The sequence below is a fragment of the Vulpes lagopus genome, chromosome 5, assembly GCF_018345385.1.
Source record: "Vulpes lagopus strain Blue_001 chromosome 5, ASM1834538v1, whole genome shotgun sequence".
Lineage (NCBI taxonomy): Eukaryota > Metazoa > Chordata > Mammalia > Carnivora > Canidae > Vulpes > Vulpes lagopus.
Window position 1 is genome coordinate 96,703,034 of NC_054828.1, and position 15,122 is coordinate 96,718,155.

Consider the following 15,122-nt stretch of genomic DNA (forward strand, 5'->3'; position numbering starts at 1 on the left):
TATACACTCTAAGTAGTGTCTCGAATGTCAAATGAGGTAAAAGTGACAGCTGGGAGTGCACACCGGGAATAAAGGCCACGGAGGCTGACATATAAAGATGCTGTCACTGAGATTCAAAATTGTCTCTGAGTTCCTGGAGAGAGGAGGACGGAGCAGCACAGAGGGTGAATCCTGGCTCTGTGTGACATGAGGTAATTTATGTAACCTCTCTGAGCTTTGGTTTGAATGGACTCAGTCATGTCTCCCTTGTAGGTTACTCGGGATGGAGGCAAGGGAGTAGAAGGGCTGGCATCTTGAGGATGCTCAGGAAACAGAGCTATTGTTATGATCATGATGAATAAGCTTAATTATGGGTCACTTGAGATTTTTTCAGTGAGAAGGAGCTGCATCCCTCTCCTTAGCCTTCTTTCCCTCTTTCCATGTCATCCCTAAACCCCTGGTTCATAAAGGAAGGACTCTAGGAAGACTTACGTGTAGTATCGTGTCATGGGGAGGGAGCACATTCCTGCGATTGTGGGTGACTGGTCCTTGCTGAGGGAGAAGGAGAGAAGGGCTGTCAGAGAAGGAAGGTATGTAGAGCTGGGGGCAGGCCCCCTAGGGGTCCCCAAATCATTAAATCACAAACTGGAAAGATCTCACTAGGCTGCTTATCTATAATTGGCCTGCTGGAATCCACCATGGTCTCTCCAGCCCAGCAAGCTCCAGGCAACTCTGCCTCACCCTCCTCTGGGGCCATCTGGAAGGGGTGTGAGCCCATGACATGTGCATGGTGCTAGCTTGGAGAAACCAAAGAATGGGTTCCTCAAAGATTTTAGACAGGAGTACTTCCTGGGGATGAAACTGAGGTGGCATGTGCTCCAGCCTCACAGTTTGAGGAAGAGCTGAGCTCAAACCATGTCCCACTGCCCAGCCTGGTCCTAGAGTCACCACACTACTGCCCTCCCCGACCTGAGCTGAGGGAATAGCAGCACTACCGGGAGGCATCACCAGCCTGCTGCTGGAGGGTGTAGGATCTCCCTGCAGGGTTAGCCTCATTCCTAGAGATTGGAACATTCTGCCAAGACTGTGAAAGAGAGACCACCCACCCCACCCCACCCCCATTCTGCTCCAGATGTAAAACAGGACAGGCCTGAAATATAGACTTGTGTGTTTGAGGATGAGTGATCTAAATTGAATCTGGTATCCTATTATTAATCCCTGGCCACAAAGCTTCACATGGCTCTCCTCTCCTTCTGGTTGGATTGTCCTGCCCTAGAGCTTTTCCCCAAAATGACCACCTTCAGAAAGGCCATTCCAGAACCTAGCAAGGAAGAAAACCCAGAGTCAATCAGGGCAAAAGAGTGGTAGCCATTAAAAGTAGCCCAGAGAAGTAAATGCAAGGGCGGCTGGGGCTGAGGTATACACAGTAGGTCTGATTCTCACTGAGTAAGAAGAGGAAATAGAAAAAAAAAGAGGGGATAGTAGAAACTAAGAAGGAACAGGGGAAAGAATGGGGACAGAAAGGAGCAGGGCTCAGAGGGAGAGAGTTTGACATGGAGGGACATTTTGAAAAATAGGTGAGGAGGAACAGGTTGATGATGACAGCAGGGCTTCTGGCCACACCAGTAGCACTGAGCTCCAGTGTCCAGTGTTATTACTGGATCTGCCACTTAGTCACTGTGGACAAGTCATTTTCCATCCCTGGACTTGGAGGTGGGCATTTAAGTTTTGGTGAGAGCAAAGAATAACAGGGTGCCTCTAGGAGTGCAAATTCTGATGGATGTCGGTGACATGATTAAAATCTTAAAACACCCTACACATACTTTAATATCACCTGTTCCCCTTATTCTAAAGAAAAGTAATGGATTGTCCAAATGTTTAATTATAAAGAAGTTCACTTTATTCAGACAGTTATAAGAAGTTGGAAATAAGCTAGTCCAATAACACATCATTAGTTTAAAAAATGATGGCAAATTAAGTAAATAAGAAACATGTACATTAAAGATGATATTGTGGAAGAACATTTTACAACATCAAAATATGGGAAGTGGAAAATTCAGGTTATAAAGAATGTGTGCCTTATGATCCCATTTAAAGGCACACACACTGAGAGATACACCCAGGGATAAAGACTGTCCATATTGTTACACCACCTGTCTTCAGCAGGCAGAATTATGAGTGATTTCCTTTTAAACATGTCTTAACATCTTTACTATATGAACATGAATTTCCTTTGCAGTATAAAGTAGGTTTTCATTTTTTTCAAAAATTGAAATCCTCAAAGAGTTAAAAATAGAGCTACCCTATGACCCAGCAATTGTACTGCTGGGGATTTACTCCAAAGATACAGATGCAGTGGAAAACTGAGACTCCTGCACCCCAATGTTTATAGCAGCAATGTCCACAATAGCCAAACTGTGGAAGGAGCCTCGGTGTCCATCGAAAGATGAATGGATAAAGAAGATGTGGTTTATGTATACAATGGAATATTACTCAGCCATTAGAAATGACAAAAACCCACCATTTGCTTCGACATGGTTAGAACTGGAAGGTATTATGCTGAGTGAAGTAAGTCAATTGGAGAAGGACAAACATTATATGGTCTCATTCATTTTGGGGAGTATAAAAAATAGTGAAATAGAATAAAGGGGAAAGGAGAGAAAATGAGTGGGAAAAATCAGTGAGGGGGACAGAACATGAGAGACACCTAACTCTGGGAAATGAACAAGGGGTAGTGGAAGGGGAGGTGGGCGGGGGGATGGGGTGACAGGGTAATGGACACTGAGGGGGGCACTTGACAGGATGAGCACTGGGTGTTATGCTATATGGTGGCAAATCAAACTCCAATAAAAAAATTGAAATCAGTTAAAGTCATTGGCTCCCAAACACGCCTGCCCACCAATCACCTGGGGGCCTCTGGATAAGTACTATTTCCTGGGCTGAAGGTTCTGATTCGCCAGTGTTTGAAGTGACTCCATGACTAGCCAGGCTTGGGAACTGGTACACCATCTCAGTTTTTCTCATTCTCCAGTAGAACATATAAATCACCTGCCAATTTTGGTTCCCTAGGTCTAGGCTGGAACCTGAGACTGTGCATTTCAAACATGCAACCAAGTGATATGAACACCACTGGTCCCTGGCCACACTTTGAGTGGCAAAGGACTAGTAAGATGGACAGGCTGCCAGCAGCGTCGCCTCAGTGCAAGCACTCTTAATGCTGTGCCATCTCTCAACTGAACCACTGGGGCTCCTTTGGTTGTAGCTGCAAAAATATGGGAAGCCTAGTAGCTTTGCCAAAGTCTGGCTGGGACAGATCAAGTGGAGGGCTCTGTGTGTGAGGATGAGGACTCCTACTCTTGGTCACTGTCAGCACATGGCGGGGGGGCAGAAATTCAGTGCTGGTCCAGTCCAGCTGGATCCCTGGGGGCCCCAGAAGCCTTTTGTCCCGGCCTAACCCTAAATCCCAGTATTTTTCTCAAAGACTCCCATATCAGCCACCCCTACCTGGGTTCTGGCTAGACTGTGATGAGGTGAATAGGAGTGAGAAGCCAGCCTCTAGTCCATCAGAGAGCCTGGGGTTCTGGTGCTGAGTGTCTGCCATGATCCCTCTCAATGCACCACACACTCCATACCCTAAGCTTTCCCTTCCCTATCATCACCAAGTGACCTTTCCCTGGACTTTGGCCTGTAGTCCTCCCTGGACACCACTTCTGCCTGTCTCAGACTTCATCAATCCACCTGTCCTGAGTCAAAAACAATTATCCAAGTAGTGCTAGGCTTTCTCCATCACACCCTCTCCTCTTTCTCCTATACATTTTCTATGTGGACTATGTTCTCTCCAAACCCATATGTTAACTTCTGTGGAGCCAAATCTAAAGACTCTTTTGATTCCTCTAATATTTGGCTTCTGCCTCTTCAGAGCTCTTGACATTGATTGATTCATTCATACCTCCATTTTCCCCTTCTCAGGTTCATGTAGATTCTCCCTTCCATTTGGCAGTGTTCCTAAGGTGGAAGTCACAAGTCTAAGTCCTAAGCACTTTCTCTTGTACTGCATGGATTTGCCATTCACCCATTTCCACAGCTGCAGTGATCATCTTGGTCTAATGCTTCCCAAGCCCCAACTGAACATGCTATTTTATCTCCAACAGTCTATAGGACACCTACCTTTGGACATCCTGCCATCACACTCAACCAAACAGATCTGAAATCAAATCAATCTTTTCCTCCTCTCAGCCCATTCATTTCCCCGCTTTTCCTTACTCTAGGTCTGATTTACCAACAAGTACTGATAAGTTATTCTTTAAAACGTAATTTTGTCAGGGCACCTGGGTGGCTCAGTGGGTGAGCATCTGCCTTCAGCTCAGGTCATGATCTCAGGGTCCTGGGATCATGTCCCACATCAGGCTTACCATGGTGAGCCTGCTTCTCCCTCTGCCTATGTCTCTGCCTCTCTCTCTCTCTCTCTCTCTCTCTCTCTCATGAATAAATAAGATCTATTTTAAAAAATGTAATTTTGTCTCCTTTTTAAAGATTTAGTTATTTGAGAGAGAGAGAGCATGAGCAGGAGGAGCAGAGGGAGAGAGAGAGAATCTCAAGCACACTCCATGCTGAGCATGGAGCCCGATGTAGGGCTCAATCCCACCACCCAGAAATCATGACCTGAGCTGAAATAAAGAGTCAGATGCTTAACCAACTGTGCCACCTAGGTGCCCCTAAAATGTAACTTTGTCTTCCTAATAGCCACTGGACCTGTGCCTGGATTCCTGGTTTTTCTACCTTTAATCTAGTCCAACCTATGTGAGGTACCTGGACCTATATTCTAGGTATTGCTTTCACAACATCCCCACCCCGTTCTAGAATCTACAGTGGCTGCCCATTTCATCATCATTTGGCCCCGATTCGCTTTTATGAGTGTATTTACTTTTCTGTGGACACTAAACCACCCCTCTAGGCACGTGCCTTCTTCTTATCTTTCCAGTGGGCATGCTCAGAGTTGTCTTTGATTTCCATGCCTCAAAAGCCATCCCCCATCCTTGCCATCTATTCAGGTCTTTTGGCATTAGAGCCACTGGATATGGTATCATTTATCCATAGATTGAGTCTCTGGCTCTACCAAATTAATTATCAGGTCAGAGTAACAGCTCAGACATATGAAGTTATGTCACTTAACCTCCAGTTCTCAGTTTCAGCATCTATAAAATCATAGAATTAGAGTCTATGGTTATTAAGTTTCTTTCCAAATCAACCTATCTATGATTCCATGACTCAGAGTTTAATGAATCTTTACTCTTGTAACCCTACTCTAAACTCCTATTAAATTTCACTGTATTGTGTATTGTTCTATATACAGACATTTTTTCCCTTATAAAAGTTAACAATATCTTGATCCATGAAGGGTAGCATGTATCTCCTTCCCACCACCATGACACACACATATACTTACAACCAGGACATAGAAACACACATGGGAGATTTCAACCGCGGTTGGGTTCTAGACCTAAGTCTGCTACCAATTTGTCTTGCCACCTCAGAAAATCCCCTGTAGTCCCTGGGCCTCCCACTTGTTATTACAATGAGAGGCTAGGCAAGGTCAGTATTTTTCAAAACTAAGTTTCACAATGAAAATTTACAAGGAAACCTAATGAAAGTAAAACAGATAAAGGGGGCTTGCTTTTGCTGAAACAGAGCATGATGGTGACACCAGAACCCTGCGAACACTGTACTGTCCTTGACCACTAAAGCAAGCACCGGGGCATACCCCAAGCCTCACCACACACTTGAATTCCACTGGCCTAGCTATCTGAAATTACTTTTTAAAATCTTCTTATCTAAGTATTTTTAAATCTTGACTTGGCTTAACCAATGCCTTCTCTAAAATTCTTTCAATGTGCTCCCAGACTTATTTAGCATCCCATGAAATTCTGTGGAGGGGGTACCTTGTTATCTAGAGAGCTTGCCAAGAGGCATTAAGGGAGGGGACGTATCAGAAATATTGACAGAAAGGAGAAGGAAAACAAGAAGGAGAGATAGAATACTGCCTATCAACCACTGACCTGCAATCCTGGAAGCCTGGAATGTCCAACTGATTTCTCCAGGGCATCTGCCCTGAGTTTATACTGTCTGGTCAGGGTGGGTCAAGCCTGCAGCAATCTTTGTAATTGGCTCTAGGATGGGAAAGAAGAGACTAGAAATTTCACAATGCCTTTAGTACAGAGTGGATAATAAGAAGGTGGGGGCATTAATGAGTGTTTGTTGAAGGGGGAGAGACTCATCCATTAAGCCCTAGCAGAAGCCAGTCGCTGGGCCCCTGCTCATAGCTACTGTCATTGACATTGTTATTGGTGGTTTCAATAGCCAGGTAAACAGTCTTGGGGTCAGATGTCTTCATATTACCTTCCCTTTGGTGCCCCCATGGGGCTCTGTCCTAGACTTAGAGAGGTAGAGGAGGCAAGAGGGGATGCATCTGAGGGGCCCAAAGACAGAGTAACGTTTGGTGTTTTAAGCCAGGCTGCAGCCAGTGAGATAAGAGAGGGGACTGATGGCATTACATGTATGGGCCAGTTTGGAAAGAGGGGAGGGAAGCTTTTCAACAGGTCCTATATTAGCTGATACTAGGCTGATGACACAGAACATCTAAGGAAACCCACCTACAGAGGACATTGACTTTAGATACATGCTGGGACTGAGCAGCCATCACATGCCCTGAAGTGCTTGGACACATGACAGTGTGAGCAGGGCAGAAGTAAAGAGAATACTCAAGCCTCTAATCAACATTACTTAACTCAGTCCATCCATCCACCTATCTGTCTGTCCAATCAACCAACCATCCACCCATCCACCCATCCACCCATCCACTCATCTATCTATTCACAAGGGTCAGAGAAGCTTAGCATAGTGTTCTCTGGGGACCATCTGCCTTATGGTAATTTTCACTCTAAAGTCATTTGCACAGTTCCACAAAGGGCCTGGTAAGAAAGTAGGAGAGGTCCTCATGCAGATGCTTAAAGAGTCTGGGAGGGAGGGGACCCAATTTCTGTTTCTTAAGGCCAACAGTCATTCTTCACCCCTCTCCCAATCTCTTATCTCTCTGGAAAGGGCCAATGCATGGGGTATTATGCTGGGTAATCAATGAGCATTTACTGAGCATTTCACTGCTGTGTGACAAAGACATGCAGTGCATAGTCCCTGTTGTTAGATAGCTTTACGGTTCAGCTGAGGAGCTAAGTCATAAACACTTAAAAAGATAATTAAGAAGGCCAGACTCTAATCTGCGGGACAAGAGCACATTGGAAACAATAGAGGCAGAGAATCTCCTTGATTAAAAAAAAATTCCCAGAATTGAAAGGGCCTTAGTCATGGCATATAGGCTTCCTCCAAATGGAGAAACCTGTGCGATGGCACCCCTGAGACATAGTTAATCAGGCTCTTCTTCAACACTTCCGCAACCTCTTAAAGGAACCCACCCTAACAGTGTATGTGGTCCTTGCGGTTAAAATTTTGGGGTCACACATAATTTCTACTCATCAGTCCTGCTTGTGCCTCCTGGAATTACACAGAACAAGTTTATTTTTCTATGAGGCAGAGCTTTGAGTGTTTGAATGGAGCTCTCTGTGTTTTGCTTCTCCAGGATAAAAAGCTTCAGCATCCTAGCCTCTGCCCTTAGGATTTGGTCTTAGGACACTCTCTATTACTCAGAACACACTTGTAGTCCTCAATGCCTATAACTGGCACCAATGCCATGGGATGTGGGCATTTCACCTCTATAAATACAGGCCAATCTGGGGGCTTATACTGAAATTGAAGAAATCTAAAACCACTATGTCTCTTTCAAAAAAAGAGTCATGATGCCAGGGTCCCCTAGCCTATACATTCCTAAAGGCAGCATTTAATACTCCTTCCTTTTCTATGGATTCATATCAGGTTATCTCTGCTGAAATCATTTTGAACTCTACCATTTTACAAATGATGAATCAATCACTTTAGGCTGGAGAAAGCTTCCAGGTTGAGGTGAAATTTCAGCTGCTCCTTGAAAGGTGGGCCCATTTAGATGGGTGGAGGAGAGAGAAAGAATATTCCAGGGTGGAGGAATAGTTTCCACATTCTGTACTCACTGATTTCCAGTTATTTTTCAAACATTATTTGAGGTGCTTAGAGACAAATTGATACAGCCTTGACCTTGAGGTCATTTCAAGGGCCATAGAAGTTGGCATAGCAATTTAGCACTGAGTAGATGACCAGAGATCTTAATTCAGCAAAGCCTTCTTGGAGGAGATGATGATATGAGACTATGAATGGGCCTGTGGGCAAAGAAAGAGTGTGAACTGGATCTGTAGAAACAAGCTTGATGCCCGGAGCTCATGTTCTTGATACTTCTGAGAGGTCTGTGATACAACTTATGCTGTTTGCTACCTGAAGGCTTTGGCGGCATCTGGGTCTCAGCAGCTCCACGGAGACAGACCCTTCTGGTCTGGCCACCTCCTTGCTAGTGCCTCAGCAGAATCTGAACCTGCTAAGCTTGTCTGACTGGTGAGGTGCAGGAAGAATGCCTGAGGCTCAGATTTAGACCTCTCCTCTGGCTTCTATTCTGATCCCCTAGAGTTTAGAAGGTAGGGGTGCTGGAGTCACAGTCCTTGGCATGTCGGACTGGAAGTGCAAAGGTAATCAAGGAGGAACTAAATCTTGCAGGAACAGAGAATATTCAACAAATTTAGTATGATCAGCTCTTAAACAGAATGTTTGGGGAAATAAAAGGTCAGATGTTAATTTTGAGAAGGGAAATGAAAATATTGGAGAAAATTGTAACCATAATAAAATAAGTGTATTTCTTTCTCTTTCCCTCTGTATTAGTTATCAATTGCTGTATAACAAGTGACCCCAAAATTTAACTGAGGAGTCTGAGTGGCTCAGTCAGTTAAGTGTCCAACTCTTGGTTTCAGCTCAGGTCATGATTTCAGGGTTATGAGATCAGGCCTTGTGTCAGACTCCATGCTCACTGGGAGTCTTCCTGAGATTCTCTATCTCCCTCTGCCCTCCCCACTTGTGTGTGCCTGTGCTCTCTCTCTCTCTCTCTCAAAAGATGAATAAATCTTAAAAAAAAAAACCTTAGCAACTGAAAGCAAAAACATTTATTTTCTCAGTTTCTGAGAGTTGGGGATCTAGACCTGCTTAGCAGGGTGGTTCTGCTTCAGAGTTTCTCTTGAGGTGGCAATCAAGTTGTCGGCCAGAGTTGTATCATCTGAAGGCCTGACTGGGGCTGGGGAAGCTACTTCCAAATGCACTTATGTGGCAGTTGGTAGGAGGCTTCATTTTTCAACACATGGGTCTCTTTATAGGGCTGCTTATGAGATGGCAGCTGGCTTCCCCCAAAGCAAGTAAACAAAGAGAGAAAACAAGATAGAGGCTGCAGAGTCTTTTGTAATCTAATCTCAAAAGTGGCATAATATTACTTCTGCCACATTCTGTTGGTCACAGAGAAAATGTGGGTGCAATGTGGGAAGAGACACACACACAATGTGAGATGGGATCAGCAACGGCTGTGTTAATGTCATAGGGCCACCACAACCAATTACCACACAGCTGGTGGTTCAAAACAATAGAAATTTGTTCTCTCACAGTTCAGGAGACTAGAAGGCCATCCTCCCTCTGAAGGCTTTGGGGAAAAATTCTTCCTTGCCTCTTCCTAGCTTCTGGCAGTTGCCTCAATCATGGCATTTCTTGCCTTATTGCAGTGAAAGTACAATCTCTGCCTCCATCTTCACATGGCCTTCCTGGTCTCTCTGTGCCTACGTGTCTTCTCCTCTTCTTGCACATGCAGTCATGTTGGATTTAGAGCCTACCCGAATACAGTGTGACCTCTTAACTAATTGTATCTGCAAAGAACCTAATTCCAAATAAGGTCACAGTCTAAGGTTTCTAGAAGGAAATAAATTTCAACCAGCACAGGATCCTTTGGAGGCTGAAACCCAAACCTTGCAATCTTAGGGAGCTGTGACCACTCTAGGTCCAGGATTGTTCTTTCTATAAATTCCTTCTCCAGGAGATTTCAACCATGCTAACTCATCATATTCTCTTTCTTTGAAGGTTTGAGGAGATCTATGTTCTGCTTCTTGCTGCTGCTGATCAGCAGAGTTCAATTCAATTTGAATTTCACTCAGGGAGTGCCGAGGATGGTCACAAATATTGTCTGCTCTGTTTTCCCCAAGATTAACTTATTACACAAGGAGTCCATCTTCATCATGGAAGAATTAGAAAATGCAAATAAATAAAAGAACAAAAAGAAAAATCACCGGTAATTGCTAAATTGATATTGCTAAAATTGAAGTAAACTCTTTCAGACTTCTATGCAGACACATATAGATAGATATTTTTTAAATTAAAATGAAATTACAAGATATGCTACTTTGTAATTTGCTCTTCTCACTTAGAATGCCACGAGCAACTTTTCATGGGAATAGATACCAGTATCTTGGATTTTAATGGTACCTCAGGCTTCAAAAAGTAATGCCTGGACATTCTTCAGCCTTCTGAGCTGGAGTCATTCCTCGGACATCACCACCCTCTCCTGCCATGGCTAGAGCACGAGGGTTGACATGGAAAAGATAGAATATGATGGCAGCTGGGTTGTAAGGAAGAGGGATGGGGCTGGGCCTTGGGTCCCTAACTCTATGACCTCCCTATTCTGCATACTGGTGGATGACAGGACTTCATGTGAGCAGCTGGTGGCCCTAATAGGTTCCACTTGGGATGGGCTGGCCTGTGGGGCTCTGGACTACTGGGTAAGTTACCATGAAGCATGAAGGATTTCCACAATTCCCCCAACCCTGACCCCTTAGGAACCTTTTTATGTGATTTCCAATTCATCTTGAGTGGTTTTTGCAAGATTCCACACAAGTAGCACCACTCAACAGGGAAAGAAAATGTGGACAAAGCCCCAAATCTCAGAAGGATTTACCTAAACTGGGAATCAAAAGGGAGAGTGGCCGAGTGCCAGCCAGAGGTGAGGCCCTGAGAGCAGATGGTGGGTGGCTGCCATCAGTGTCTTCCTCCACCTCTGCCCCGCCTGAGCTGCCTCTGCTCAGGTAGGTTCTGAGGGATGCATTGCCCTAGTCACACTGCTGGAAGTAGAAGTCTGTGATGGGGTTGTCCCAGCTGGCATCCTCTGAGAGCTGGGTAAGTCTGAGAGGCTGGTCTGCTTCAGGCACGGTGCAGAGGAACCAGCCTGGGTAGGCAGCTGACTCAAAGCTGGAGGTGAGCCCCGTGTCCCGCCGGTAGAAGGTGAAGCTCTTGGATTCCTTGGCACCAAGGTAGAGTTCCATGATGTTTACTGGCTGTGAGCAGAGGGGCAGGTGAGGGGAAGGAGTGGAGGAGGCAGGAGAACTGGGCTGGGGGCATGGAAAGGCAGGGCTGCAATCACAGAACCCTGTGAGAGAGAGGAGCTCAGGCCCCAGGATGCATGGCCCAGTGGCTTCAGCATCTGCTGGCTTATGAGGTCAGATAGCAAGGAAGCCCCCACAGGACTCACCTCTAGTTTCAGAGTTGGTTCCTGCCCTGTCCCACACGACAGGCACTGGCTTCCTCCCTGGACGCCCAGGATGACTGGAGACAGCTTGGCATCCAGAGACCGGTTGGGGACAACACTGATCTCCTCACCTAGAGAAAGGAAGCCATATTCAGGGGAATCTTCCCCTACATCGTGGACTTTGGAGAGCAAGACCTGCATGAGACATCCTGTCCCTAGACTGGGAAAAGGGAAGCCTGTTAGCCGCTGTCATCTAGGGAAGGGTGGTCTCTTGCCAACTGGCCCAATGACATTGAGGCATGTAAGGACATTGTACCATATTCCCATCCCTAGGCCGATCCCCTTATCCAGGTTCAAACCTTCAAGTCTTTTCTAAGCTCTAGGGAAGATCTGACCATTTCCTTTAATGCCTCTTGCCCCTCTGGCCTTGTTTTGGAAACTTGATTTGGTAAGACTCTCATCAGATTTATTCAGACATATTTATACCTTCTGTGATATTCCTGAGAACAAGAGGGTCTCCTTCTTCTCTGTACCATCCCCCACCACACATACAAACACATACACATTCACACATACATACATGCATACACACACACACGCACACACACGCACACACACAGCCTGGCAGGAGTATCTGCCTGGCTCCACAGCCCAGTAAAGGTGTCCCAAGTGGGCAGGTATGTGCTATTTTAGAAACAAAACCTGTCATAGTGTATGGGGCAGAAGAAGTAAGTATGAGGCCAGATGGTACCACCTGCTATCTGGGTTGCATCACTCTGAGTAACCAGGAATCCCCACAGAGCAGAGGGGACCCTGTGTAAAGGGGTGGAAAGTCCCTCTCACATGGGAATAAAGGCCTAGAGGCCTGTTTCAGATCTCTCCTCAGCACTGGGTCCCAGGAAAAGGAAGGTTTGGCCTAAGTCCACTTATGAGGGAAGAACAAAGCATTCATCCTGGAAAATATTCACACGTTTGCATAGAGGCTTCAGGTGGCACTGGGGCATGTGTCCTCACTTTGCTACAAGGTATAGTACTTTAATTGTCCTGCTTTTATGATGTCCCCTCTAACTGTGTCAGGTCTGGGATCTGTAGGCCTGTGCCAGTTTGCATAGCTATTCTAAGCCCTCTTCAGGCCCCCTCCTCTCAGTGTGTAGACACCTAGGGACGTTGGGTAATTTTTTGCCACCAACCTTTGATGACCTTCCCTGCATGCAGCCCTCCAGCTAGAAGCTGATTATCATGCAGATAAAGTACCTTCAGTGCTGCATCCTTCATTCTGAAACATCAAGACACTTAGTTAGGGGAGGGATGGGTGTTCGTTCAGGCTGGCTGGGCTCTACAGAGTCCCCCAGTATCAGGCATTGTCTCTGTCTCCTCCCACTGTGCCAGAAGTAACTGCCCAACCTTCTCTGCCAGCCCTGCTGGGCTCATACCCTACCAATGAGATAATAACACAGCCTCCCATCTGACTCTTGATTTTGCTCCTTCACCTTATTCCATCTTTTCTACACCAACCAATATTCTCCATGTGTGGACTGTGAGTCAGAGTGCTGGGTTCTTGTCTGGCTGTGCCACCATTGCTGCTGAGTCACAACAGATAAGCTGCTTGCTCTCTCTGGGCCTGAGTCTCCCCATTGCTAAATTAAGACAATGGGTTAGATAATCCCCAAGCCTCTTCCAGATGAAAATCTGATTCTTCAATCATTTTTGAAGACATGAAGACACATTTACTTCCATTTATTAAGTGAGAAATATCTTTACATTTAAAATTCTTGGGGCGTCTGGATGGCTCAGTCAGTTGAGCATCAGACTCTTGGTTTTCACCTCAGGTTGTGATATCAGGGTCATGAGATTGAGCCTTGTGTCAGGCTTGAGCTCTGTGCAAAGTCTGCTTAAGTTCCTCTCTCCCTCTCCCTCTGCCCCTCCCCACTATGCACACTCTCTCTCAAATAAATAAATAAATCTTTAAAAAATACAAAAAATTAAAATTCTTTCATTTTACTTTTCAAACTTATTTCTCATCTCTGATCACAGTTGATTTTTTGACATCCTGTGAGGTGAAAAGTATATCCTAAAGTGGGTTTCTTCGGAAATTATATGGAAATAAGTATGCTATGTGAAAACTGTTTCAGTGATAGCTAAACACAAACAAACCTCATTCAAAGTTACTAATATATTGCATTGCACTGTGGTTCTCTTATAAGAAGACACAGTGGTATTTCCCACATGACTTGATCAAGGAGCAGCACTGTATAAAGCCACTCATAGGATTGGGGCTCTACAGAACACACGTTGGGAAAAGCTATGGTAGACTCTGAGTTCAGAGTAAGCAAAGACCATTTTCAGTCACTAGCGCAAAATCCAGAACGCAGCAGACTGACTGGCTCAGTACATGCCAGTGGACAGAGAGATTGATTGACTAAATCAGTTTTTTGTTGTTTCGCCCTGAAGGGCAGCAGGGAGGTAATGGAGCAGAGTGGCTGGACTGACATCAATTCACCCCAGTGGGTGGTAACAGCTCTGACTGGGTCTCCTGACTTCCCTTCTCATTATGGATACTCAGGGCTGCGGCTGCACACAGACTGATGCACTTGCTCCCTCTTCTCATCAGGGAACCCCCATGAGGTGGCCAGCCTCAGCTTGACAGAGGCTGGAAAAACTTCTCTTAGGACAATGAGGGGCTGTTCACAACTTCCGAGCTGCCCGCCCACCCATGAGAGCCCCAGCTCTGGGCAGCCACAGCCCTTCCCTATCCAGAAAGGATGGACAACAGGTCTACCCATAACTTACTTCCCCCAGAGGACACACCCAATCAGAGGTTCAGATACTCACCGGAAGCACAGCGCCCCACTCAGGACCATCTTTAGCTTCACAGTGTGTAGACTCTCTTATTCTGAAATAACACAAAATCTTAGGTGGAGATAGAGACTGAGCTGGCAGGGGCCTGGGTAGCAAACAGCCTTCTGACCCCGCCCACAGTATGTGAACATCCCCCACAGAACAGAGGGTTCTAGAGGTGGGGAGAGCCTCAGTCCTGCTGGAGAGAATGAAACCCAGCTCCCCAAAGGACACCTCAGAATGCTCCTTTCTCCTGGCAGAGCCTGTGTATCTGCCCGTTCCTCTGGGATGCCTCAGCCCTTTTAATAATGCACTAGGGAGGAGCCCCTGAAACTGCCAGAAGCTGAGGAGGAGCAGGGTTTCCCAGGTATTTCACACCACCCTAAGCCTCTGGAAACACCTACTGTTCATTACCTCTCCCAGGGAAAGAAGGTTCTGCAGATAGCATTCTTTCAGCAATTCTGATGAATTTCCAAGGGGCTTTCCAGCTCTTCAAGAGCACTCAGCTCCCAGACCTTAGACACTTCCAGACCCAAAGGCTTCAATGCAAATAGCCCCTCAAGGAAAGCAGATTTCAGAACAAATTCCCCCCTTTCTCCTCCCTTCTTCTCTTCCTTCTGTCCTTCCTTCCTTTGCCAGGCCTATGGAAAATGCCAGAGGTGGGGCTTTCGTGCTCAGGCAATGTTTTAGTCTACATTTTCATTGTAGAAAAAAACCTGAAAATCCAGATTGGAAAAAAAAAATCCATGAAAACTTGTCTTCTAAAAAAAAAAAGAAAAGAAAA

General features: G+C 45.6%; 1 protein-coding gene across 2 annotated transcripts; it reads right to left on the reverse strand.

Moving 5' to 3' along the window:
• Positions 1-9,142: 9,142 nt before the first annotated feature.
• On the reverse strand, positions 9,143-14,592 carry IL36RN (interleukin 36 receptor antagonist). Of its 2 annotated transcripts, none has more exons than XM_041756631.1 (5): positions 14,573-14,592; positions 14,333-14,393; positions 12,691-12,776; positions 11,504-11,631; positions 9,143-11,309 (listed from the first exon to the last, which is right to left on the reverse strand). In XM_041756631.1, exons 2-5 carry the CDS (start codon positions 14,359-14,361, stop codon positions 11,085-11,087), a joined length of 468 nt encoding a protein of 155 aa, XP_041612565.1. In that variant the 5' UTR covers positions 14,362-14,393; positions 14,573-14,592; the 3' UTR covers positions 9,143-11,084. The 2 variants fall into 2 exon arrangements, with proteins under 2 accessions (XP_041612565.1, XP_041612563.1); XM_041756629.1 differs by having other exon boundaries at positions 9,143-11,363.
• Positions 14,593-15,122: the final 530 nt, after the last annotated feature.

What these genes read in the sequence shown, in the direction of transcription:
- IL36RN (XM_041756629.1), bottom strand. Translation starts at nt 14,361, where the DNA reads ATGGTCCTGAGTGGGGCGCTGTGCTTCCG. An exon ending in TGCAGGGAAGGTCATCAAAG is followed by an intron (nt 11,632 to 12,690) that starts GTTGGTGGCAAA and finishes TCCTTTCTCTAG; the next exon opens with GTGAGGAGATCAGTGTTGTC. An exon ending in AACCAACTCTGAAACTAGAG is followed by an intron (nt 11,364 to 11,503) that starts GTGAGTCCTGTG and finishes CCATGCCCCCAG; the next exon opens with CCCAGTTCTCCTGCCTCCTC.